The sequence below is a fragment of the Haemaphysalis longicornis genome, unplaced genomic scaffold (assembly GCF_048455015.1).
Source record: "Haemaphysalis longicornis isolate Haplotype H1 unplaced genomic scaffold, Haemaphysalis longicornis Haplotype H1 scaffold_1, whole genome shotgun sequence".
NCBI lineage: Eukaryota > Metazoa > Arthropoda > Arachnida > Ixodida > Ixodidae > Haemaphysalis > Haemaphysalis longicornis.
Genome location: NW_027526203.1, coordinates 389872039 through 389899414, shown reverse-complemented (window position 1 = coordinate 389899414; position 27376 = coordinate 389872039). Strand labels below are relative to the sequence as shown.

General features: G+C 47.2%; 2 protein-coding genes across 2 annotated transcripts; both read right to left on the bottom strand.

Moving 5' to 3' along the window:
- Window positions 1-1739: 1739 nt before the first annotated feature.
- LOC144172221 (uncharacterized) lies at window positions 1740-13621 on the bottom strand. The gene is made up of 3 exons (XM_077701011.1): window positions 13241-13621; window positions 9849-10089; window positions 1740-2308 (listed from the first exon to the last, which is right to left on the bottom strand). Exons 2-3 carry the CDS (start codon window positions 10080-10082, stop codon window positions 2204-2206), a joined length of 339 nt encoding a protein of 112 aa, XP_077557137.1. The 5' UTR covers window positions 10083-10089; window positions 13241-13621; the 3' UTR covers window positions 1740-2203.
- Window positions 10298-27376, bottom strand: LOC144160841 (uncharacterized). Its single transcript, XM_077691977.1, has 3 exons — window positions 27234-27376; window positions 15821-16071; window positions 10298-10355 (listed from the first exon to the last, which is right to left on the bottom strand). Exons 1-3 carry the CDS (start codon window positions 27345-27347, stop codon window positions 10298-10300), a joined length of 423 nt encoding a protein of 140 aa, XP_077548103.1. The 5' UTR covers window positions 27348-27376.

The window sequence follows — 27376 nt, the reverse complement described above, 5'->3', positions numbered from 1 at the left end:
CGTAATCGTTAGCTGGATGCATTGGTCAACTGAATGCGTTGTGGTGAAGCTGAACCATCGTATTGCCCTGGAATGAATGCCTATGAACCATTTATTCCGTTAAACTTTTATAAGATCAGGACATGTCCTGGGCTGTGTTGCGCATGCGCAGTTACATATTCATCTCGACTGCGCCAATTATAGGGCCGCTAGCACAGCCCATTGTTAAAACAGTAGCTCCCAAGACGAAGAAGTTGAAATGGTCTAAAAGTATAAAGCGCTATACAGAGTCCCTTTAAAGACGGCTTCACTACTATACACTTAAATGCGTTCTCAGCGCATCGTGTCCCATGTTTTTTGTTTATTTTTGAAATTCTTCCTTGTTGATTCTGAAGGCACTGATCATCTGCATTTGCACTATTATGACAAATACGTGTTTTAGCTTGACCAGTTATGCATTTATTTTGCAGATTCAAGGCGTCGCGCTTTTTCTGGGGGGTATTTGACGAAGAACGCTTATGCATTAATATCCCTGCCAGGAAACCTTCTCCACAAGGAAGACATCTGCTATCAGGTCCAGTCGTCACGCCGCCCCTCTCAATTTTTCACTTACATTCCCCGTTGTTTCCTGCCACGCCCTTTCCCCCCTTCCGGAAACCTCCTACCTTTATTTCCTTACACCTTTTTCGTTACCTTACTTTTTTATTTTATCGTCCCTCGTCTGCCTTTGCACATTCTTGTGCAGTACTGGTTCAATGCTGGGCACACGCCGGCCTTTGCAGTATACTTTATGTTATGCATTTTACGGTCCCCCCCGCCCTCCCGGAATACGAAGTACTACTAGTATTTGCACTGTTGCATTGAGGAGTACGTCTGCATGTTTTGGATATGTTCATTTCATCAAATTGGAAATCTTGAACCGGCGTTCTATAGGTTCAGTTGCGATAAACAAGGAGCGGGCGAAACTGAACGTTGCCTCTGAACTTGCCGTGAGAGTGCGCTCTAAGAAAGCCATCGCACTGCACATTTGCTACTCGTACCGACTATGATTCCTGGCGCAAGCTGCGGCTTCCTATGAGCTGCCATAGTTTATATTCCGCAGTTATGCGTGCAGTACGTGATGCATGGTGCGTAATGCCAGTACTACTTAATATCGATGTAGAGACGTACAGGGGGGATTAAAAGAAATACGAGCAACGGAGCGCACAGCCTCCCACGCATGCTGCACCGTCTGGCTGCAAAGTCAGTAAACTGCGCGCATGCGCACTTCTTCGAGAGCGTGTGAGATTGTGGCCTACATTTAGGAGAAATGCTTGATCAAGAAGCGACCCCGGTCGTTTATTTTGAGGTGCCTTTTCAGGCTGCGTCGCCACTGAGCGGGATGATCGTTGAACGGCATCGTGCTAGCTGCAATCAGCCTAGCTGCTGCGCGCTTGGCTCCCGAATTCAGTAGATAACAGGATGTTCAGTGGCGACAGAGCATAGAAAGGCGCCTGAAAATAAATTACCGGCGTCGCTTCTTTATCAAGCCTTTACCCTAACAGTAGGCCACACTCTCAAACGCTCTTAAAGAACTACGCATGCGCGCAGTTTACTGACAGTGCAGCCAGACGGTGCGGCATGCGTCGGAGGCTGTGTGCTCCGTTGTTCGCATTTCTTTTAATTCCCCCTGTACCTCAGCGGAGCATTTTAGGCTTGGCCAGTTTGTACTGCACAATTTTTTTTATAGAGTTTATTTTTCCACAGGGCATATATGAGGGAGTATGAGCTGTTGATGAGGAAAGTTGATTAAATGAACATGAAAATTCTGCGTCACGATAGTTGAAGCATGTCATCAAAGGAGCAGTTCCTACAGGCTCTGCAAGTCTCATAAGCTTTCAAAGCTCACGCCCTGTCACCACGTGCTTGGAAGAAAACAAATTTGATCGTGTGGCATATATCTTTGTCCATGTTGCACCACGAGGACCTTGTAGATCTTATTAACTTCTCACATTTTGAACCGGGTTGCATGGCACGAAGAACTTGCGATTAGAAGCAATGCCGGGGCTTTTTTTTATTGGGCAGGTCGCGACCGCGTCTCCTGAGTCCCTTGACCAAAAAAAAGGAAGAGTGTAAAAGAACGAAACACCAGACTTCGAATGAAACGCCAACCAAGGAAGTAGTAGCGGCTGGAAGTAAAAAAAAAAAAAAAGAAAAGCGCAGGAAGGCCGTTTGGTGAAGGAGTTCAAGGATCCATGTTGCCGGTAGCAGGATCTTGCTTCTTTGCCGAAGCAGACTCGTCCGATTCTTCTGCCTTCGATCTCTTGTGGGACAGCGAGGCGAGTTCCTTCTGGAATAAGCAAGGTCACGAGGAAAAAAGCCTGATCAGGGACAAATGAAGTTATTTAATGTAACAGCTTAACTGTAAGTCATGTGTTGGGATAAAGTTATGTAAATACAGGAGCAATTTACATTCCTATTTATTTCTGAGGCTCACTGCCGTACCCTGCAAAACAAACGGTGACAATCGCTGTGCCGTCTTGCCATGCATTGTGAACACAAGAGATTTCACACTCAGATTGCACTAGGCCCATTTGATGGGACGTGTTGTATTGAGCCAAGGATACTCGGAGAGAAAGGTCCGAAAGCGAAGGGGAAGACTGCGTGGTTGTCGACTGCTTTTGAAGTGATGTGTATCAATCATGCAAGGTGAACGGGTAGACGTGGGGATGAAACGGGTGTGCCGTACTAAATTACGACAGTTTCCGATTTCAATTTAAAGTGCAGTTAACTGAGCACCGCGGTGAGTTAACACCTATTTCCTAAAGCTGTACGTGATATATGCTACAGGAAAAACAACTCAATTTATCGCCTTAACAGAGCAATGTGGGGCTGCCAGAAGTGGTAGGGAAGCAACTGCGCCATTCGTGCTTCAGCAATGCGGTTCATCAGCAAAGCGAGAGCCCCCCAGCTCCCCAGAAAGTATCACTGCATAAGAGCTCTTTGCCATGCTCCACGGTTTCCAGACAATCATACCGCCCCCCTTCCAAGGCATTATTCTGGATGCGCCTATGTTGCATTATTCTGGATGCGCCTATGTTGCGATTCCGATAACTATTATCTCTCGCTAAGAAGTACGTGAGTCTTGGCACGGTTACAGAGTCGTTTCAGCGTAGCACAAGCGCGGCATGACTTCTTTTTCGTTGTTTACGAGTTTTCGAGGCCGTTTCCTCCTATCTTAGAAGGGTCTTCACTAGAAAGCGGTGCACAGAAAACGAACCTAAAAAAGCATGCGAAACTCATCTCTGTTATACAGTGCAGTGTGGTGGGATATATCTCTTTTGCGATACGTTTTAAAGGAGCCATGCAGAAAGAATAGAGGTTTGTCTTAATCGAACGATTTGGTGCTAGTGCCAATAGCGCTTGCCCGGCACCAAACGACGCTTTATTCACTGAGAAATTGAACAATTTAAGCCATAATGCTGATTATCCAGCTGAATCGCGTGTTTCGTGACGTTTGCGATGACGTATGTAGAACAAGTACAGAAGTGAACGTAAGGAATGCCTCGTTTGCGGTCTGTCCTCCTAGATGGCGCCGCCATACCGCTCGGGACCGCTGTCCGCCCTCGCTTTGTTTTCCTTTGGCATAATGTTTGTTACAATTGATATAACTCGTTTCGCGAAACATTGGGTATACACTCAACAAACAGAGTCACATAAGACAATCTCTCTTATGCCAGTTGGCCAGTGCGAAGCTCAACGCGCCGGACGGCTGAGTGCTTCTATGTTTACGTGTGCGTTCGTAACTTTCATTGTTTACCCACCATTCTCCCTGCTACGAAAATTGCATTATATTTAAACGCAAATGGCTTGTTCTGCAAGCTCATAACCCCTGTTTAATTCGCGTTGGATTTTGCCGGCCGCAGCCAATCGCACATCTGCCCATAATACATCATGTGTTCTTGTGCGGGAAATGAGCTAGTGGGTCGCATGGCCATTCTCCTTTTTCCCCATTATATACCTTATTTGAGTGAGGTTTGCGTTAAAAGTGATGTCAGTTTATTCTAACGAGGCGATCTTTCGAATGAACCAAACTTGCATTTTGTCTGCGTAACCCCTTAAGAGACCATGCAACTTAAGAGACAATCAGGTAGGCGCAACGGCTATGTATTCGTTTGGAAACTGCAGTTTGTAAGGATATGACAGGAAATGAGGTGAAATTCGGAAACGATAAGGTTTTTCAAATTCACGTAGAGTTGTGGTCCAGTGTGTTACACGATCCGAGCTACAGTCTTTTTCTGGGACACAGTCGTCCCAGCAGCATTGAACAATACCACGCCAGCACAATCAGCTCGGTTTGGGAAAACGCATATGGTTCGAATAAAAAAACAAAAACAAAAACGATGGGGTGGGGGCAATAAAAATACAAGCGCCGACCTTGTTTGGCTAGTTATTAACTGGCTGCTTAGCTGTGTCCTACATGTCCCGAGTAGAGCATGCAGTAAAGCTTGCCTCAGTATAATATCACACGTAACAGCAGATTCTAAAATTGCGACAAAATACATACCTCTAAAATGAATATGTTAAACACGTATTTGCGGATGAATTTTGTTGCTGAATCCACGTAAAGCGTCGTTTTATTAACTACTGAAAATTTATAGGGTGCGAATTTATTTATAAAGCTTGTAAAAGACGCTAATGCCTGGCACCTTTTGTAGAACCCCACAATTTTCTGACGAAAAATGTGTGAAAATTCAGATAATTGTTTCCCCTTGCGCAAACATTCTTACGCCGCTTGTCTTCATTGTGAGTTTTTTATAGCCAGATTTGGCGTAATACGTTCGGTTGCCAATTATGTACAGGTGCCGTCAGAAGTAATTAGAGCACAGGAGCTGTGGCCGAACCGCATAGGAGCGCCGTGTAGCTGCACCGGCGGTAAACTAAAGGAGCAGAACACGCATGCGCGCCTGCCGACGGTGATATCCCATCTATACTTCTCAACCCCCTTCTTTTAACGCGGCATTATTCGAGCATTATTCGCAGCATACTGGTCTCGCTGATGGCGCTGATAGCAGACCCTCCTAAGAAAATTTCACCATCTTCCCGTGGTGGGAACCCTGAGGATGATGCGAAGCAGCAGTGGGGGTTGGTTGGTGTGTAAGTAGAGTTGAAGTAAGTAGTATGAGTAGAGTTGGTGTGTGGTGTGAAAGTAAGGAGAAGCGTGGGTAGGGTGAGGAGGAGAATGGAGGAGAGACGCGCATGCGCAGTGGAGTAGCGCGCAGCGCGTGTGCACACCTGGTTTATACGGCTGTGAGGAGGAGAATAGAGGAGAGACGCGCATGCGCAGTGGAGGTGTGGACGGCGAAACAACAAGGGAGGGAACAGGCTCGACCATAAGCATCCTACGGGAAGGTGGTGTAATTTTATTGGAGGGGGGGGGGGGGGAGTTTAGAGTGGAGAGGGATTAAAGAGAGAGAGAGAGAGAGAGAGAGAGAGAGAGAGAGAGAGAGAGAGAGAGAGAGAGAGAGAGAGAGAGAGAGAGAGAGAGAGAGAGAGAGAGAGAGAGAGACGTTGTACGTGGTATGAGTTTGTCTTTATTTAGGCATTATCATGATCATGTTCAACGTAAATGACGTCGAGGTGTGGTTGGCGTTCCGCTTTGATTATGACCGCCTTATGGTCTGTGAAATGTAAAGTCAAGGGCTGTTGTAGTGGATGAACCCTAAAGTTGTTGAAGATGAGGTCGATGCACATCCTCCGGATGGTTGTGGGCTGCTTGTAATCACGGCCCGCCGAGACTCGCCGACGCACGCCGCCGCCGCCGACGATGAAACGTCGAAGGCGCGTGAAGCGTGCTCGTCTCGTGCCGGCCCAGGAAGACACCGGCAACACTGTCGCTCCAGGAGCCATTAAAGGGTAAGACACCACTGGGCGTTCAGCAAGTCGAGCATGCGCAGTGGGGGTGTGGACGACGCAACAACAACAACAAGGGAGGGACATAGCCCCGACCATGAGATGTTTAGCATCTAATATTAGAAAAAAAAAATGTCACTTCAGATCCCAATTGCGACGTTTCTCCAGCAGCTCGCGTGCGCTGAAAGTGTGGGAGCAACGCTGCCAAATACCGCCTCTGCTATCAGCGCCATCGCTGAGGCCAGTATGTTGCGAATAATGCTCGAAGCCGCGTTAAAAGAAGTGGTTTGAGAAGTATAGATGGGCTACCACCGACGGCAGGCGCGCATGCGTGTTCTGCTCCTTTCGTTTACCGCCGCACTCTAAGAAAAAAGGGTGTGGTAGTTTCTCTCTTAAGGGTGAAACAGGAATGTATCATATATTGCTCCCTAAGAGGTAGAAAGATTCTCCCTTTAAGAGGGAGGAGCGCGTTTCTACCCCTATAGGAGTGGAGGAAGATTTCCCCCTTTCTTGAGCTAATGGAGGAGCGTTCCTCCCCTGGCAGCGTCACCCAAGCAAGGCTTGTCATGCGAGAAAGGCCTAGCGAACTGATCGGTTTGAGGATCAAGGAAGTACAAATACGTAGGTTACTGTGGTTGTGTGCGCTTAAAATGCGCTAAAACAACCAAGAAATTACCTACCGAGCACCAGAACTGCGGTTAGCAAGCGATGTCGCCAATCGTATATGCGCAACTTCTTGCATTCGTCTCGCTGCGCACCCCGCCTACGCGTTCAGAGCGAACGCGCCGCCGTAAACACAGAGAAGTCATACCGATTGCTTTCAAAATGCCACCTTTATTTCCGAAAGGCTCGTAACCCCGCCGTTCACCGCACACGAGATCACAAACATCCAATGCGGCCGCTTGAGAACAACCAGTTGTTAGTCGCCTTACCTTGCTACAACCGACGCATCAAAACGCGGATCGTTTGCAATCGTAAATCTCAGCGCAAAGGCAATGCAGGCAACACGAAAAACGTATCCGTCGCTGTCGCATCCTCGACAATGCTCGCCCTCTAGTGTGCTCGAAGTAAAGCAATCGTAAACGTTTAATTATGACCGATAAATGAAAAAAAAGTAGGGGTGGGGAGGGGCACCTACTAAGCATCACCATCAGTGGGCACATCAAGGCGCTACCTTGGTTTCCTTCATGGATAACGTATATTATTACAGCCAACATCACGCAGGCCGCATGTGGGCGGGCACATATTGGGAAGAAACATTGATTGATTGATTGATTGTGGGGGTTTAACGCGCCGACGCAACGCAGGCGATGAGGCGCGCCGTAGTGGAGGGCTCCGGATTAATTTGGCCACCTGGGGATCTTTAACGTGCGCCGAAATCTCGTACACACGGGCGTTTTTGCTTTTCGCCTCCATCAGAAAAGCGGCCGCCGCGGCCGGGAATCGAGCCCGCGACCTCGTGCTCAGCAGCGCAACGCCTTACCACTGAGCCACCGCGGCGGGTTATTGCGAGGAAACATAGCACAACACAGCGACATACACTTCATTAAATGCACTGCAACGCACAATACACGCAACACACAACATCGCAAGCATAAAATACACGTATACACCACCACATATAGTACACTTCTAACATGTCCGCATGGTCACAAGCCACAACTAAACATTGAAACAGCGACAAAGTATTTATAACCCTGATCGCCGAGAATGCAGGTAGGAACAGTGAGATCGTTGCTTGTTTCGATAACCCACGGCAGTGCGTAAGCCTTAGGTGGGTTTTGTTATTTCATCAAATGTAACCCGTGCAATTGCAAACTTTTATTAATTTGAGGTTTTGTAAGAAGCAGTAAAATAGCTCAAAGAAGAAAAAACGTTTCACGAAACAGTACGGCAGGTATGTTTGGGTAATGACACTTATTGCCTCGCCTTTGCTCTTTTAGCGTAGAGCGCACCGCTGGTCTGGCAACCATGCAGCCAAGATGTTACCGAATGGGGGCCTTTTGTTGTTGGTAACTGATGCGTCAATATGCTGCGGTCCGTGCTCGTTGACGAAAAAAAGGGGCAGTTTACTATCATCGCTGACCTCTTTTACCCTTGGGCGTCAGTATAAAACGTCCACAAATGCAGTGGTAACGTTGAACAGGACGCAGGCGAGTCGCACACAGCAAGCATGCAGCGGTGCCCACAGAATGTGCTTCAAACACACGGCTGGCGAGCCGTGCGTTAGCGTGGCGAGCAGATGGTAATAATAACAAAAAAACGGCGAGAAAACAAGAAAGCAGCACACCGCAGGGGCGGTGTTGCTCGTAGTCGTCGTATGCGCCCGATAGGCGTAAGCCACAGTGCAACGATGAACGGTTTCGTTTTCGGCGTCGGCGCCGACAGCAGATTGCAGACGACAGGGGAGAATATTTCCTCCCCCGTTTCGGTGTTTCGTAGAGGCCGTACAGAGGGCGCTACGTGGAACGAGCGAAAGGGAGAACCTCTCTGGTCCGGGGGAGAAAACCCTCGATTTCCTCCCTTTTTCTACCCTTTTTTCTTAGAGTGTAGTGTAGCTACACGACGCTCCTATGCGGGTCGGACACAGCTCCCGTGCTCCAATTTTCTGACGGCAACTGTATATTTACGTAGATTTACACTATTATAGTGACTGAAGGCCTTAACTTTGCAAGTTGTGTATTTTTATGCAAATGCAAGGCGTAGTCAGCGCTTTTTCACGATTTTTTTATTCATGTTCGGTTTTCTTTTTCGGGGCTTTCTCACCTTTGTCTTCGTTGTGTGAGGTTGGTGTACAAGCTATATATGGTTTTGATTTTGTTGAACCATCCTCATTTTTTTTAGTTTTTTCGCGCTTTTGGGTTTTAAAAATGTCCTAGCTTATACAAATTATTTCTGCTCACGCTGTTAAATGATTACATGTGTTAACTTGTCTAAATATGAATTTTGGTGCGAATGCATGACGTTACATGGTGCTTTCATGATTTTTTATTCGTGTTTCGATTAGCTTTTTCGGTGCCTTTTAAAATTTTAATTGATATTTTTCTTTTGGGATATTTTTTATTAAATTTATTTTTTACGTTTTGTATTTATATTCCTTTTGACCATTTATTTCTCTTTACGCTGTTATAACTATTAAATGGGTTAACTTCGCCAATCACACATTTTTGTGCAAATGAGGCCGCTACCCAGTAGGCGCTTGAGGGGGGGGGGGGGGGGGTGTCACGCGTCAAAAAATGTGTACGCATTAAAAACAGCATGATGACGAGAACAGCTTTGGTATATTTCTTCGGTTTTAATTTGGGGAAGTTTCTGAGTGGGCTCTTTTTTTTCTCTCATTTTGTGGATAATGACGGCTCCCGACAAACAGAAAGGGGCCATTTTCGTGTGTATTAGAGGGAAGTTGTGAGACGCGAGCCGGTCATGCCGCGGGTTTTGGGTGGTGGCCCGTGGATAGCCAGAGTCCTCCCGGCATGCAGTCGTTTTTTGTTTATGTTCAGTCGTTGGCATCGAAATAATGGCGGCTTGCTAGTTTCGGAATTTGATCTGATTCTGATTGTGGGGTTTAACGCGCCGACGCAACGCAGGCGATGAGGCGCGCCGTAGTGGAGGGCTCCGGATTAATTTTGACCACCTGGGGATCTTTATCGTGCGCCGAAATCTCGTACACACGGGCGTTTTTGCTTTTCGCCTCCATCAGAAAAGCGGCCGCCGCGGCCGGGAATCGAACCCGCGACCTCGTGCTCAGCAGCAGTTTCGGAATTTGGAAGGTGAGATTATGGTAGGGATGTGAAAATATGTGATGAACGATCAGAAACCACGTTTCATTTCGCGTATACTTGCTCTAAGCGGTACACTCGGGGCGGTAAATATTTTCGGAGGGGGGCTCCTGGATACGTACCTGACTGCTATGATCGAATAGTGTGAACATACGTGCTCTTAGCCGTTATGTAAAACAGAGCGCATGGTGTACGTGCCTTGAGCTGGCGCACGGATTGGCGCAGCGCCTCGTACGCGACAAGGCTGGCGAGCCCGGCGTCGTGCTTGAGATTCCTGCGGGCAGCCTTTTTCTGGAGCCTCTTCTGGCGGAGGTCCTCCAGCCTGACCGCCATGGTGGCTTGCAGAATCGTGTTCAAGCTCTGGCGGCTGTCACCAGCTGGCGAGAACGATGCAGGGTCCCTCTTGCGCCAGTGGGGATGGCCCATGTACATCAAGACCCTACAGGTCAAGCGTACATTCGGCCACATGTTCACATATCGGCACTCTTTTACTGATCAAACGGGAAGAAGGAACCATATCCATAAGCTCAAGTATACGAGACGGCCATAATCTGAGGATATTTTTATATCCAGCCAATACGCGGGAGATAGCTTCTGTCGTATAAAAGATGATTTGTTCCAGCAGTGGTGTTTTATAACACCACGGGCTACTCGGTCATGGCAACTGACGTAACTCGTCGCGCTCCGTAGTGGCTGCCGCTCAGGCTGCAGACGTGAATCGCCATTTTTGACGGTTTAAACACAATATAAACTCCGACAGGAGCTGTTGATCAATAAAAGGGTTTTAGGTTATACCTGGATATTTTATTTAAATATGTAATATTTCGTCTTTCACCACCTGTCGCGGCTTCGCATTTTTTACCCTGTGACAGCCCTTTTACCTTGTGACAGGTTATGGATACTTTAGCTAAGCACCTCTTACAGCAAGATCCAAGACGGCGTAATAAAACACAAACTCATGAGTACTGGCTTAGGGAGTCAAGAATTCGGCAGTTGGACTTTACGTCGTATACAGAAGGCAGTCGTCTCGCCGTCAAACAAGCTATACAAAACAGACGCACATACATGCGCACAAGCACGCACGCCCCACACACATGCCTGCACGCACATACTACAAACACGCATAGATGCACTCAAGCACACGTACACACGCGCACGCATGCAAACACGTGCACACACCAGTGCACACGAACGCACACACGCATGCACATATTTGAAAGACTAGGAGATGGGTACGGATGCGTCCTGGGGCGCATGTTCTTGTCCATTTTCTTTCTCATGTAGGTAACACTTCAAAATTCTTGTTTTCCCACGCACGCACGTGCACACACACACGCACACACGCGCGCACACGCACGCACGCACGCGCACACACACACGCACACACGCGCGCACACGCACGCACGCACGCACACGCACCACACACGCACACACACAAAACAAAAACTGGCCGTGTATCTGCCTGCTCCGCCGCAAATGTCGCCGAAAGATGATCTACTGCCCTCGCAATGTGACACGCACTCCCACTCCCTCCCCTGAGCATGTCACCCTCCTCTCTTGCTCTTCCCATGGTGAATGCAATGCCGCTGCTCTTAATTCAATTAATTCCCCCTCGCTTACACTGTTCCTGCGCTATCTAGTGCGACAACGCGGAACTTGCCTTCATTTTTAATGCGTTATTGTATTTTTAATTTGCTATCGTACAGACCACTGTAATGCTTACCCTTAATTAAAAGAACGTTGCCTTACTGATGTGTATACTGATATCTTGCCGCAAACACGCCTGAGGTTTCTTCGGCGCTGCATAAAGCGAACATGTATGACTCATGCCAGTGGCTTTGATAGTTTAAAATAGCTTAGCGTATATATATATATATATATATATATATATATATATATATATATATATATATATATATATATATATATATATATATATGTGTGTGTGTGTGTATGTGTGTTATCGATCAATTGTTTTAACTTTTGGCCAGGTAATTCAATCTAGTGACAGGTGTACAGACAGACCAAAATTTTCGCGTTGAGGCAGCCCGAGAAATACTAACGTCTTTAAAAAGCATAATGCCCGTCTCCGCGCTTTTGACTGTTCGCTTTCCTTCATACGTTCACCCAAAGATATCCTTATTCCCAATTATACTCTGCGATAGAGCGAGATATGGGCGACCGGAAACTGCTTAATAAACAGAATTGCCGCTGAAATAAAACAATTGTCTCCGCATTTTAACAGCGGCCCTGTTCTAGGTCTGGGATTGATGGCAGTCTGTCCTGGTATCCTGTCATGCTCTCTCCGGGGCAGGTTTCTCCGTTCCGCAAAATAAAGTGGTTCTCTCTCTCTCCGCCCGCAAAAACCGCTTCCTAGTATAGAAAAAATAAAACGATTTAAAAGAAAGGCGTAGGACCATCATATTTTGATATAGGACGGCTGATATTACCCCTTCAGCAATTGTTTCTTAGCAATACACACGTGTTTAGAGTGAAGTCAACTTTTGGGCGATCAGTGTAAGCTTGGTTTTTTGTAAGTTGGCTTTTCCACATTGCCTGTGCCTGTTGCGCAGTGAAGCATGGCATCTGCGGCGGGAGTACGATTATAGAAAACGGCTCTAACACTTGTGTTCGATATTTCGAAACAAATTATACGACAGTTGGCCGCTCAGACGCATCTAACGTTACGCGCAAGAGAGAAGCCGAAGCCAAAAAGAATCTTCGTAAATACAACGCACGGCTCCGCTGTTTCAGCAGATTTCACACTGGGTGGAACTGGGTTTAATTTTTACTTCGAAGCAATATATGTCTAACCCCCTAGTTCTCATTACGGTGAAGACTCTTTACTCGGCGCCGCTCCAGCGCTTCTCCTCACCACCACCGCCTCCTCTTTCAAATTATTCTTCACCTCGCCACCACCGATGCCTCTTTCACAAGTTTCGCTATCGGGTGATAACGGCAGAAGCACCGTTATCAGATGATTCCGGAAAATCAAAAGAAGCGCCAATGAACGCAAAAAACATGGAAAGCCGCTGCCACCGAACGTGTAGCTGTCGCCGTTCCGGCTTCAAATTCCACCTCATCGAGTAGCTGCGCGTCCTTGCCGGATGAAAAGCAACTTGCCCGCTTGAAAAGCCGACGTGACCATATTATATTTCTTTCGTTTGAAAGGCTTTCCGAGTGTCATTTTCCCCGCGTGTATTTCACGCCTAAGCACACGCCCATCACCGGTTGCTGGTTTATGCGTGCATGGGTTGGGGGTGGGAGGACGGGGCGTGCACACACAGCTAGACGTGAGGCCAGTACTTAAACATGCAGCTCTCATGGTTTGTGTTTTGGGGTGTTGTGTTACACAAGCAGTAAAACACGTACAACGCTGTAGGGAAAAGGACAGTCCCACGTATGTTCGTAAGAATAAAGCTCGAGTCCTGCCAGGTTTTCCGTCGCTAAGGGACTGACGCATGCCATTTTTGGGGGAGAAGAAGAGCGAGAATTTAGGGATTTGTTGGCCCAAACAAGCGCGAATGGGCGCGAAAACAACGGAAAGTCACTATCACTGCCGTTGGCGAAGTTCAAGTTCCGCAACTTGCCTGTTTGGAGTGCCGACGTGAGCCAACCTTTTTTGTCCAGCTTGAAGGGATTTGAGAGCGACCTTTTTGGCCGGTGTCGTTCACGTCTAAGCACGCGCACGAAACTGGTTGCCACTTGCCGGTAGATGTTAGCACGGGCGGGGTGTGGGGATGGAGGGCGTTTCCACGCAGCTACAGGTTGTATTCACCGGCGTGGCGCGCATGCCGGCAACCATGTGGGACGCCTAGCAACGGGGACGCGCAGGCACCGGCATGGCGGCGCATCCATGCGACTGTCCCAGCGAGCTCAACAGGGTTACCTCGACGTTAACTGCTGTTTCGCGCAGCGCCCTACAGCCTACCTGTCGCAAGACACGAGGGAAGTGATTACCAGCTGCCGTGCTTTGGTATCGGCCACAGATTGCTAAGCTCTCTCGGAACGCTTCCACTTCGGCCGTTCGGCCACTCGTCGATAGATGTCGCTAGTCTCCCAGCTGACAGTGCACTCACTGCTACGCCGCTATGCTGCTACCGCGGTATCTTATCGGCATTCGCGTGAACCAGACAATTTCTTCGAAAGCATTATTTGGCTTTTGTAGTCAGCGACTGTGCAGTTGGCGCAAGCACACCTGTGTCTATATTCGTGCTGGCAGGCAACTGTGCTGCGGCGTAAGCATTTCGTGCGTCGTGCCGCTTCTCGCAACCGCGGTTGTATTCTTCGGTTGTGATGCGGAGTTCTCTGGGGCAAGTAGAGAATCACCACACAATGCCGCTGCGATTATTCATTTCTTGACTGACGCGCTGGCCGAGAATGGCGTGATAATAGCGCAGACGACGAACGCTGTGGTCTGTTTTTTTTTTCTGCGACATGCGGACGCATGCGCAGACATGATGGACACGGTCATGGCGGATTTCAGTGTTGCCAAGAGAAGAAATCGCCCGCTAAGCTTCTTTGTGAATACCATCTATAGGTTTCATGCCATCACTGAACATGTCCGTTGTGCTGGCGAGAGGCTTAAACGTGAACGTCAAACGTCCCAATTCGACCTGAGCGATGTCCTCTACGGTCGAGCGGATTGGGTTGGTGTGTTACATAGACAGGAATGCTTGCGACGCGGGTGGGAAACGAGCAGCCCGATGTTTTACCGCTAGAATGTCCGTCCGCTCCAGTACTTGTGAGTTTAATTCGGCTAATTGGCTAGTACGAAATTACAAGAAAACGTGCTTTCTCCACTCCGTTAACTGCGTCCAGCTTCACAGGTCATGCGTCTTCACAGAGTGGAAGGTCACTAATTTTTTAGGCGTCGTATTTATGGAATGTAACAACATTCCCGTTAAGCAGGACGACAATTTCCGTGCTCCGGATAAATGTGTTTGAAAGCGGACGAGAACAAAACTGGTCATTGCAAACTCACGCAACTTTTCGAACTAGGGAAAAGCTGATAAACTTTCCTGCTTAGCCTAGCATCGATTGGATCGCATTATTAGAACAAACTTCTCAAACCGGAAATATATATATATATATATATATATATATATATATATATATATATATATATATATATATATATATATATATATATATATATATATATATTGTCATGAAGCCAAGGACAACGCAGTTGACTTGAAGGAGAAACAAGTTTATTGGAGCGAACTTGTGCGCCCCTAACAACTCAAAAAGAATGCAGAGGCGGCGAAGCAGTGGTCAACAAAGTGACTTGCGCAGGCGAGTGTCGTCGAACCGAATGCCGCGGAGTCTGCTCTGCAGGCTTTTATCTTTCGGCGCGAGTGTTTCTGGAACCATCGATTTACATCCAGAACATTGTAGATCACAGAAGATTATTCTGGGCTAGCGGCGTTAGGGCGAAACAGTCTGCTTATCTCAATGAGATAGCCCGTGCGGCATAAAAATAAAGAATGGAACACGCGCTTCGCATGGGACACCGATAACAGAGCCGGGCGCGGCCGGGCATTAAAAACAAATAAACAAACAAACCCGTACATGGTTCGCGGCAATATATTATATATATATATATATATATATATATATATATATATATATATATATATATATATATATATATATATATATATATATATATATATATATATATATATATATATATATATATATATATACATACATACATGTGAGGGTAATAAATTTTTCAGTAGAGAAGTTGAGGGGGAAAGAGGATCACAAGGAAGAATATCTCGCCTTGAGCTTCCTATTTTTCTGTGGTGGTACTCAGTGCTCTGTTGAGAAGATATGTTCCAGAATACTGTTTTGCAGTGTTTAGTACAAGGAACCTGAAGCACAATTATTCAAAGTTGACTCGTGCAGCACGCTATAACAATGGCGGCCCTACATGGCGCCATAAGATAGACATCTCTCGATAGTCATGCTACAGAGACGACGAGAAACAGAAAACCGGAAACCTAGATTATGCATCCCAGTCACGTCAGCCAGAGTGAAGTGTTTGTTGAGCTCAGTCGATCTGCACAGTGCGTGCCTATTCCATGCACTATCCACGTTCAAATAAAAAAAAACAAAGACAACCAGCGGCAGCGGGCAACGGGATACTTTTTTATGCGCACCTCTGGACTAGTATGTCCCCGGCGACGTCCTGGTTTTCTGTGTAGCGCTCCCTCATACGCTTCCACTGGTGAAGCATCTCGGTGGGAATGCTGGACTCCGATTCACTGCTGCTCTCTTCACCCTCGGCCTCGTCTTCCTCCTCGTCTTCCTCGTCCTCCTCGTCCTCCTCCTCGTCCTCCACGTCGTAGAAGTCGCTGCTGTGGCTCGTCGACTGCTCCTCGACTGCCGCCATCCAAGCACTTGGGCCACCCTGCGTTAGGTGGCAGCAGTTGGCGCAGGTCGAGCAGCGATTTGCACAGTCTGTGCGCTCTCTTTTAAAAAAGCAAACAAGACCGTAGTACGTTCGGCTTTAGTGCTAAGCACTGAAGACTACTGAAGAATCGAGAAAGAGGGGCCCTTTCCTCCTCCGAGTGATATGGCTACGCAATGCGGGAAGCATTGAACGGATGCATCGCGGAATAAGAATTGACGTCCTCTGAATGGCGGAGGGGCGTAATAAGGAGCGTGATTATACGCCTGGCATTTCCCCATCCCCATCCGAACCTGCGGCACCTAATGCGGAGCGAGACCGCGCTCCTCGCGATGGTGCTGTTTTCCGCGGCTGAAGCGATTATGGGAGCGGGATCATCATTAGGGACAGCAGCGTGTAATCTCGCCACATCGTGCTTCCGTTTAGCTTCATGCGCACACATCATTTGCAACGTATATCCAGCTGTCCTTGCAGAAATAAAACGAGGCTTGCAGGCTTCAATTATGCAAGAAGTAGCCAACCAGTCGAAGGCTGTACCGGTGATATGTCACATCCCGCATATACGGTGCATCGAGTATCGGAAGGAGACGTGCGTCTTAAGATGGACTCTCAAGCTTCTTCTGTCTACGCTGGCGCATAGGGTTCCCCACAGCTAATCAACCCTATCGATAATTTTGTAAAATTCTGGTCATCATCATCAGCCTACTCAGGTCCACTGCAAGACGAAGGCCTCTCCCATTGATTTCCAACAACTCCTGTCATGCGCTGCTCGAGTACACAGTTTACCCCCGAAGTTCCGTATTTCATCCCTCCATCGTGTTATTGACCTTCCCTTCTTCCATACCCTTTTCTTGTTATCCACTCTGTTACCCTAACTGTCCACCCGCTGTCGGTTCGTGTCACTACATGGCCAGCACAAGTCTTTCTTTTTCTTTATCTGAACTATGATATCTTCTACTCTAGTTTGTTCTCTGATTCAGGTAGCTCGTTTCCTGTCCCCCACTCTTAAACAAAGGTTGTGGCATTCACTAACGGAACACTAACAAGTTACTTGTCACAGTATACACTAAGTATTTAGTAAGTGGAGGTAGTAAGTGTAGCACTACAGTCAGGGTTACTGAAGCAGGTAGTAAGCCCCACTAACTTCACTAGTAAAGTCCTAGCGATAACACCCTTCTGAGCTACGTGCTTTTACTAACTGGCGATGCATAACCTAGTCATAAGCACAACTTTAATCTAGTGTATACTACTTCTTGCACCTAGTGAATTTCCTAACCATGCAATTGCTAGTGGCAGAGCCTACGTGCCGTTCCGCGGGGTAAAGTACGTAAGGAGTTAGTAAATACGGCCGTTACTACCCTTTTACGACTTTCTTTATTAAGAGCGCTGAGTATTATTTTTAACATTATTCGTTCCATAGCCCGTTGAGCCGATTGACCTAAGTTTGCTTTATAGTTGTTTAGTTAGGCACCAAGTTTCAGCTCCGTATGTCATCACCGGCAGTATGCACTGGTTGTAGATTATTCTTTTGAGTGACAGAAGTAGCTGACTTTTCATAATTTGGGAGTGCTTGCCGAGTGCTCCCCAACCTATACCTATTCTGCATCGGATTTCTCTCCCGTGGTTGGGGTCAGCACTAACCATCTGTCCGAGGTAGTTATATTCTTTTACTTCTTCCAGCGTTTCGTTTCCTAAGCTGAAGATGACGTTTTTGGCATGCTTATTCCCCATTACTTTATTTATTCATATTTATTTTAGATGCAAAGCATCTCTTGCTCTCGGCTACGTCGTCCATCGTCCGTCGTCCGCCGTCCGTCCATCCACCGACCCAGGAAGACACCGGCAACACTGCCGCTCCAGGAGCCCTTTAAGGGGAAGCGTGCTCGTCACGTGCCGGCCCAGGAAGACACTGGCAACACTGTCACTCCAGCATCTCATGGCCGGGGCTATGTCCCTCCCTTGTTGTGGCACCGTCCACACCCCTACTGCGCATGCTCGGCTCATCTCGGGCCGGCCCAGGAAGACACCGGTAACACTGTCCCTCCAGGAGCCATTAAAGGGTAAGACACCACCGGGCGTTCAGCAAGCCGAGCATGCGCAGTGGGGGTGTGGACGGCGCAACAACGACAAGGGAGGGACATAGCCCCGTCGCATCTAATAAAATTACACCATCTTCCCGTACGGGAACCCTGAGTAGTATGCGAAACAGCCATGGGCTCAACGCAATTTCCCATTTCGTAGTTCCGGTAAGTGAAAAGTGGGGTAGTTATCATGGGAACCAAACTGTAAATATAACGGCAGCTACGTACCTCAACCTAACGGAAACGACGAACTGAAAACTAATGGGCACTTGAATCGACCCCATGTCTGCTTTGCATACTACTCATGGTTCCCCTACAGGAAGATGGTGACATTTTTTTTAGCCCCACTGCCGTTCTTTCTGGTTGCAATTCCTCAAGAACTGTTTGCATGTGTTCTGCAGTCTCACTCAGCAAGACTATGTCGTCCTTAAGCCTCAAATGGGCCAAGAATTCCCTGTTTATCCTTAATCCTGTGTTTTCCCACTCAAACTTTTTAAATAGGTCCTCTAGCCACGCTGTGAATAGTTTTGGCGAGATGGTATCTCCCTGTCGTACTCCCTTTCGTATCGGGAAATAATCGCTTTGCTTGTGGAGGGTTATCCTGCCCGTGTATTCCTTATATATGTCTTCTAGAAGTCTTATGTAGGTTTCCTCTAGTATTCCCTGGTCTTCCAGTGCTAAAACGGCTGCCGTGGGTACGAAATCACACGTTTTCTCGTAATCTATAAATGCTATGTAAAGGAGTTTGCTGTACTATGCGGTTTTTTCTATCACTTGATTGACGACATGGATGTGATCCATGGTACAGTACCGTTTTCTAAACCCAGCCTGATCTGTTGGTTGTTGGGAATCCAGGTTGTCACCTCTGCGGCTAACTATGACTTTGGTGACCAGCTTGTAAGCAACTGAGAGTAGGCTGATGGGTCTGTAATTCTTGAGGTTTTTGGATCGTCCTTCTTATGACTCAGAAGAATGTTAACGTTTTTCTTGTCTGTGGACACTTTTTGAGTCCTTAAGCATTCCGAAAATAGTACAGCAAGCTTTTCCAGTAGAATATCTCCTCTCTCCTTCAAAATATCTACGATTATACCGTCGTCACCTACAGCTCTTCCTATTTCCATTCCCTTGAGCGCCCTTCCAACTTCCTCTTTTGTTATTAGTAGGACATCGCAATTTAAGTTTGCACTCTCAGTAGTTTCCCCGGGCGTGGCCTCCGCGATGTGCTGCCGGCGGCGCGCCGCCGGTAGCCGATCGCGGAGGCCACGCCCCGGGTATAACGTAGTTGGGATACTGCTTGGTGTAGAGTCGTTCTGATACTTTTATTATCTCGTCCAAGTTGTGCGTAATGTTACCCTGCTCATCTCTGAGTGCGCGTATGTTGTCTTTGCCGATGGCTATAGCTTTCTCGTAGTTGCTCTGAATCTTCCGCCTATTTGAAGCGTTTACTCGATCACTACCATGCTATATGCACGGATGTCGTTTCTTTTGGTTCTATTAATCAGTTCGACAGCTCGGCTAATTCAACCCGATCCGTCATACCTGACCCTTTCGTTTACTTACGTTTGCCAATTTGTTCTTTCGTTTTCGTAGTTAATTTTCCAGTTTGTTTCCTACATGTTGCCTCTCCCACAGCAGCTGCTGATTCAGTGAGTGCCGATGTTAGTGTGTCAATTATCCTCTGCACTGACCTCTCTCTGCTGGTTCAGAAGAATTTGTTTTGAAGAGTTATTTTAAACTCGTAAGACCTGACCCTGACTGACTCCATGCGGGATACTTAGTTTTCACGAGTTTCATTCTTCCTCTTCTCAGATTCTGCCTTAGATTGCATCTAACCATCATGTGATCGCTGTCCCCAACCTTACTTAGCAACTCTACGTCCTGCACGATACCCGGGTTGTCCCTTAAAATGAAGTCAATTTTGTTTTTGGTTGTACTATCGGGACTTATCCATGTCCATTTCCAGTTCTTTCGTTTGTAGAATAATGTGTTCATCAACCTCACGTTCTTTCTCTCTGCAAATCCCACCAGTGTATCTCCTCGGCTGCTGCGATTTCCCATTCCGAAGTTTCCCACTGACCTTTCTTCCATTTAGTTCTCACCGACCTTTGCGTTAGTCTCCCATCACAATCGTGAACTATGTTGTTGCCTTCTTCACTGCTGATTCGACGTCCTCGTAGAAGCTATCTACGGCTTCATCGTCATAGCTGGTTGTTGGCGCATGGGGCTGTACTGTCTTTAACCCGTATCGCTTGTTTAGCTTGATCACAACAGCCGCGACTCTCCCGCTAATGCTGAAAAGCTCCACCACCTTTTGCTGCTGTTTCTCTGTGGATTAAAAATCCTACCCCGTGTTCTTTCTTCTCTCGGAGTCCACTGCAGCATAAAATATGCCGGCTAGTGAGCTCCATGTCCTTGTGCTGTACTCTGAACTTCGCTTAACACTATAATATCCCACTTAATGTCCGAGAGATCTAGTACAGCTAAGCTCCCCTCGCTAGACAAGGTGCGTGCGTTGAACGTTGCCAGAGTCAACTCCCCAAGGCGGTCGGTTGGGACCCAGAGACTTCCTGCTTCGGAAGTAACCATCATCCCGGATACCTAGGGGGCTACACTAGAAAGGTTCAACCGGGCTACGAAGGCTCTTAGGGACATAAACAGCACTCCCTCACCAGTGAATGATCTGGCCGCTCTGGTGTAGTAGTTGGCCGCCACCTCCCATGACTAACCATCTCAACTCTCGGCCCTCAGTCCCCAGCAGCTGTAGAGCACCTGTACACGGCGGTGGTCAGACCAGCGATACAGAAGAGGGTGCTAAGAATTTAACTAAGAACGGAGTGACCTTATATCAAGTGAGCGCGTGCTTATGAGCTCTTGTAGCCTTCTCTTTCAAACCGTTCGTAGGGCTACGGAACGTCTAAGTGTACGGTAACAGGCTTATTCGTGTCACGGCCACTCGACGAAAGACAGCTCTTCTAGAAAACTCCTATTTCTACCGGTAGAAGGTTCTTGTATCGTGTATTCTATCACATTGAACGTATGGCGCCGGCATCTGTTGTGCACGCAAATGGGACATATAATTACTCCGACAGGGTGCTCGCAGATAAAGATACAATCCGTGGATCGTCGGTAAAGAGCGATGTCGCAGCGTCGGGTTTGCATTTGGTGTGATTGCTAAAGATTCAGCTATATTGTATCACCCCTGAATTTCTGCTATGAACGTCGGTAGCAAAGTGTCAACAAACGCAGCGACATTTCGCTTGTCCGACGCTGAATGACCGATGCACGGTAGCCATACTTGCCGCAGCTCCCTGTCTGGAAACGCGATGCTGAACTTTCGTATCTCTTTTATTGGATTTGTAGCAAGTCACTACACAACTAAATTTGTGTGTTCTTATCGGAAATGACAGTGGGAAAGCGGCGAGAATTCCGGATTGCGAAACGCGTCGCTTTGCGCTGTTCAATAAAACGATCGGACTTGTCAGCAGCCTTCCATGAATGGAACATGACAAACTAAGGGCGCATTTAAGCATTGTACATGCGTATTTTGAGAAGCTGCGCAGTGTCCTCGTTGCGAGCAGTGAGACATTTAAAACGACAATACCCACACTTAAGCGAATATAACGGCGTGAAAGCTGGCTCGAGTTAATTTTTTTTTATGATGAACGAAAGATGGCGTTGAAGCGGGCTTCATACAATGCTAATTAAAAATACCGGGGTCTATGGATCCCGTAAACGCTGAGAGGACGCCGCAAGGACGATTTTTTTCCCTTCATCCTTAAAAATCTGTCCAATGGTAGCAGTATCTGCTCTAGGACGCGTAAACCCGCAGATAAATGGCGCAGATTCAACATAAATGAAAGAAATGGGTTACAAACTTTGGTGCGGCGACATAGTGAACCTTGCGTTCCATATAAATAGTATACGATGTACAGGTGCTGTTTAGCTCATAGACTGCGCTATTTCTTATTCCCCTGCTCCACTGGCGGCTCGAGTGCCTTCGAACCGAATGTGCCGCTAGGTTTTTCAACGGCATTTAGTTCAACTGTACTGAAGACGCGAACGTTTTCCCCTGCAGGCTCGAGAATTGTGCTGAACATTGCTCTCCAAAAAACCATGCATTCCCCTTCCTGTTTCCGAATGCTAGAGATTTTGGCTGTCTGAGGTGACCTGGAGATGGGCGTCGCGAATCAGTCTATAATCTGTATTCAATGTTTTACGAGTACGCCAGGATTTTACCTCACATGCAACCAGCGACGTCTAAGCGGAGCAACGCATCGAGAACACGAACAACGTGGGATGCCTTTTTGGCTTTTCATCAAACAATGTGTTGAATGCCTGGCTCCGGCGTACAGTTAATCCGGACGGAGGTATGCTTCACCATCTATATGCCTCCATACAAAGCTTTATTCCGTTCGATATGCCTTCCGCCATACAGCTAGCGGCTATCCAAAAAGCATTGTAGACTGACTGTCCATGAGTGATGACGCTACAGAAGTTTCTTATGAGCTTCGCTGATACTTCCTTGTATACGTCCGTAAGGGGGCGATTTTTTCTTACAATATCACGTAATTCCCGACTGAAAGAAAAAAATTATCCATAAATTTATGTACGTCCCGGCCGTCTCTAGGCTATTGTCATGTGCAGCTCACTAAGGGGAAGATGGCGCTTTAACGTGAAGGTTTCATGTTTAGGTTCATGATCATTAAGGGGACGGTTCCGAAAAGCCAAGATAGTGCTCATAAGAAGGTAGTAGCGGTCAACCCGCTCCTGCCTTACCCAGGGGCTAAATTCCCGGCCGCGGCGGCCGCTTTTCTGATGGAGGCGAAAAGCAAAAACGCCCGTGTGCACGAGATTTCGGCGCTGGTCAAAATTAATCCGGAGCCCTCCACTACGGCGCGCCTCATCGCCTGCGTTGCGTCGGCGCGTTAAACCCTACAATCCAATCAGGGGCTAAATCCAGCTGATCACAAGAGACAGTGAAGGGACCGAGAGATAGTCGACTATGATGTTTTCTGCGAATTCTCGCCTAGGTAGCTAAAGTAGATGCTCTTGACGCGCAGGGCTCCTCCGGCCCCTCTAGGTTTTCTGGTTAATCTCACTTATGTCCTAGCATTGCAAATGTCGAGTAGGTTTTCTCCGACCCTTCAATAACGCCTCAATTTCATTCCCAGTCAATATTATGAGCACGATCGTGTGGCGGGGAGTTCACACACCAGTCCTGTTTTAGAGGGATTTTTTTTCTGACGAAATTCTCCCTTTTTCAAATTGTGCCCTACCTTTCACATCTACCCGGGAGAGGAAACCATCCCGTGAATTCTTCAAAACCTACACCAAGTTCTCAAAACGTGCTTACACCTTCGTGCGCCATGCTACGGCATTTAATGCCGACAAATGTATAGGGACAACCAAGAGTTCACCTGGTGCTGTTTGTCCGAACGCCCCTACCAACCAAGACCAGCGGTAAAGTTCTTATTATATATTCACCGCTGATATGTGGGCAAGGTTCGCAGCAAGCAGCAGCTTATATCAAGAACAACCGACAGTAGATGTTCCGTGTTTCAAGTTATTTTGGAGCACCATCGCGGCCTCCGCACGCTGCTCAGAGCACGTGCTCGTGTCGGTACGGGTGCAACAGCAGCCCGGAGCGCGTGGAGCTCTCGAACTCTTCGGACCCTCGGCCGTTCCAGTCGCCAGTGTGGCCGCCATGGTTGGGCCTTGCTAGTGCAAACCGAAGCTCTCGCGTCTCGTTTTTCTGCCTGGGTTCATGCTTTAGTAAAAGTGAGTGCTCATCCATCCTTGCATTTATGGGCAGCCGTTCATGCACTTTTAGCCCTCAAAAGTGAATACGAGGCCGTTTATACCCGGGAACAAGTTAAGAACGGCAATAGCTCATGTACGGTATCACTCCGCCTAAGAGACGGACCAGGATGTCAACAAGCGCGCGTTTTGAAAGTAGATTGCCATGAATGCGTGATATCGTCTGCCTCTTCTCACATTGTTTGTTGTCGCTGGAGTCGTTCGTAAGCATATGAAGTCCGAAAAATTACGGAAACGGCTTGTACCATGTTCAAAATATTTCCAGTAACGCACTACTGGCGCCGCGTGGAGTAACATCCGGCTGAGGTGATGAGGCACAGCGGCAACTTCCGTTGCCATTCTTAAGTTGTACCCGAATATAGTCAAGCAACAGCCGCGTCCAATGAAAGTAGTGCATGGCCGCGGCGGCCGTTTTCTAATTACGGTGTCTCTGGGGGGCTCCGGATTAATTTTGACTTCCTGGGGATCTTTAACGGGTGCTGAAATCTCGATCTCGACACACGGACGTTTGTGCTTTTCGCTTCCATCTAAAAAGCGGCTACCGCTGCCGGCATCGACGCCGCGCCCTTGGGCACAGCAGTACTCAAGCACAATGCAAAGCACGGTTGGTGCGGTACTTAGTTGCGGTTATAAACGGCGTGCGAGAAACGCCGCATTGCGGGCTCCAGAAGCGGGAGCGAAGCCCACGCATCGGGGCAGTCTTTTTTTTTTTTTGTCAATTCAATTTAATTTAATTTTTTTCTCTCAACATAATACAATGTCGATGGTCTCCCTGACAAGAAAGCTGTTGCTACAGCTTGTCGGGGCCAGGGAGCCAAATTGGCAGCTCAATGACGACTGTACAATGCGATTAAAACAAGGAATACAGCATAACAGTACCTCTGAGAAGGCCGATAAACATCACAAAAAAAATAAAAAAATAATAAAAACATTAAAATACTTGTATAGCGAGTTTTAACGCATTGGTTCGGCGTCACATAATCATATACAGGTAAAAAGAACAGACGAGACAATTCACGCATATTTACACAACAATATGGAAAATGGAATTCAAAAACAATCATTTCCGACAAACGCATCACGTAAAGAAGCCCGTGTTAGTGTTCCGTAATTGTCGCTAAGTCCCTGTAATTTATTTAATATGCTTGGAATGTTGTATGCCAGTGACTGCCAAAGATAATTGGTTCGTGGGCGTGGAACGAGCCATTGTTCCGAGCCACGAGTTGTATAAGTGCTAATTCGTAGATCTAGACCGCATAATTGTGTTAAGAATTTCTTATATTTATCATTTGAAAAGTGTAACTGATATATCAGACGGTAAGAATAAAGCTGCCTAATATTGATTATTCTATGCTGCTCAAACAATTGCTTAGTCGGATGAAGATACGGTACGTTATTTATACATCTCATAGCTTTCTTTTCTAACAGCAGTAACGTGTTAATATTTTTCTTGGTTGTCGTGGCCCAAACTAACGTACAGTAATTAAGGTGTGACCGAAAAAGCGAATGGTATATTTGAAGTTTAATGTTCAGCGGGAAGAAATCGCGGCATCGGTTCAATGCACCCACTGCGCATGAGAGCTTTTTGGCCAGTAATTCAACATGGGCGTCCCATGTCATGCGGTGCGAGAGCACCACCCCCAACACTTTGTGCTGCTTAACAATGTCGATTTGCGAGGCCCCCAAGATCAAGTATTCGGTTATATTTACATTTTTATTTTTAGGCGCGAATAAAATGCATTTGGTTTTCTTTGCATTAATTTTTAAACAGTTTTCGTTCGACCAGACGTGTAATTGGGCTAAGGTAAAATTGGCGGCGGAAAACAGGCGGGTTGCGTCAGCATTGCTAATAAATAAACTAGTGTCATCTGCGTACAACACAAATTCAGCTTGTTTATCAATAGAAATTACGTCGTTAACATAAACATTGAATAAAACCGGTCCCAGAACACTTCCTTGCGGTACACCGCACAATATCTTTCTGAATGAAGACTGGTAGCCATTGTGCACAACACATTGCTCCCTATTCGACATGTAGGATTGCATAAGCGAGTGCGAGACACCACGGATTCCATACTTTTGAAGCTTTTGCAGAAGAATTTCATGATGCAGAGAATCAAATGCCTTGCTGTAGTCGATAAATATTGCAAGTGTAAGTTTGGAGGCTTCTATGTTTTTTAATATTATTTCTTTCTGCAAGAGCAGTGCAGACTCGGTGGAGCAGCCTTTCCTGAAACCATGCTGGCGTTCGGACAAAATGTTATGCTTAGAAAAAAAGCTTTCGAGCCGCGCCAAAATAATTTTTTCGAAACCCTTTGATAGCACTGGTAGGACAGATATGGGTCTATAGTTAGAGGCATTGTTTTTGTCACCACCCTTAAATATAACAGACACTTTAGCGCGCTTCATTTTGTGCGGGAAGCAACCCGACTCGATTGCAAGGTTAAATATAAAGACTAGATACGGGCAAACAAGGTTCAGGACGTGTTTTACGGGTTTAATCTGCATGCTTTCAATGTCGAGGGCTTTGCTGTTTTTAAGTGACATAAAAGCTTGATTAACTTCCGAGATGTCTGTTGGTTTCAAGAAAGCAGTTTCGGGAACGTGGGGTTCCAGAGTACATGACATGGGGTTTGGGGACGTAATGTTAGCATTTGCATTGATGAAGTGATCGTTGAAGTTTTCAGAAAGTGCTGTAGCAGTAAGGGTCTCGCCACGAACAGTTAGTTCTGACGTTTCCGTCGTCCCGGTGCGTTTTCCCAGTGCATCATTTATAATTTTCCATGTTTGATCAGGACGGGATGCGTCAGAAAATAGCTGCTGATAATACTGGGCTTTGGCCTTCCGTAGTTCGGCGGTAGTTCTTGGCCTTCCGTAGTTCGGCCTTCCGTAGTTCGGCATTAAAATGTTCACGAAGATTCCCACATGAACACGTGGATTGCAACGCGTTCCTAAAAATCAACCAATAAGCTTTTCATTGTTTTATATGAAAGGGCTTCGGTTAAAACGAGCAGGGCTCGGAAGGAAATATCCAAAGCCGGCGAGGCCCCAACCAAGGCGCCTTCTTCCCACGGGCCTCCTTAACAACGCTCGCCGGAGGTAAAAAATAAAACAGCGTTAAGTTCACCCACGTACCACGCATCGACTCAATTAAAAGCGAATGAAGTAGCTGCACGCCATTACATACATATACACATCCACGAAAGAACGTTCTCGAGCTTGAGGCCCTCCATTTGCGGCGCCATTTTCGGCTTGCGCACTCACCTGCTTGGTCAGGCCGCACCAGATGCTGACGGCGTTGTCCGTGTCCACTTGCGGTAGGTATACGGGCTCGTCGTCGGAATCGTCGAGGTCTGCGTCATCCTGCGGCCGCTCCATGGCTGAAAAGCCTTCTCAACTGCCGCGGC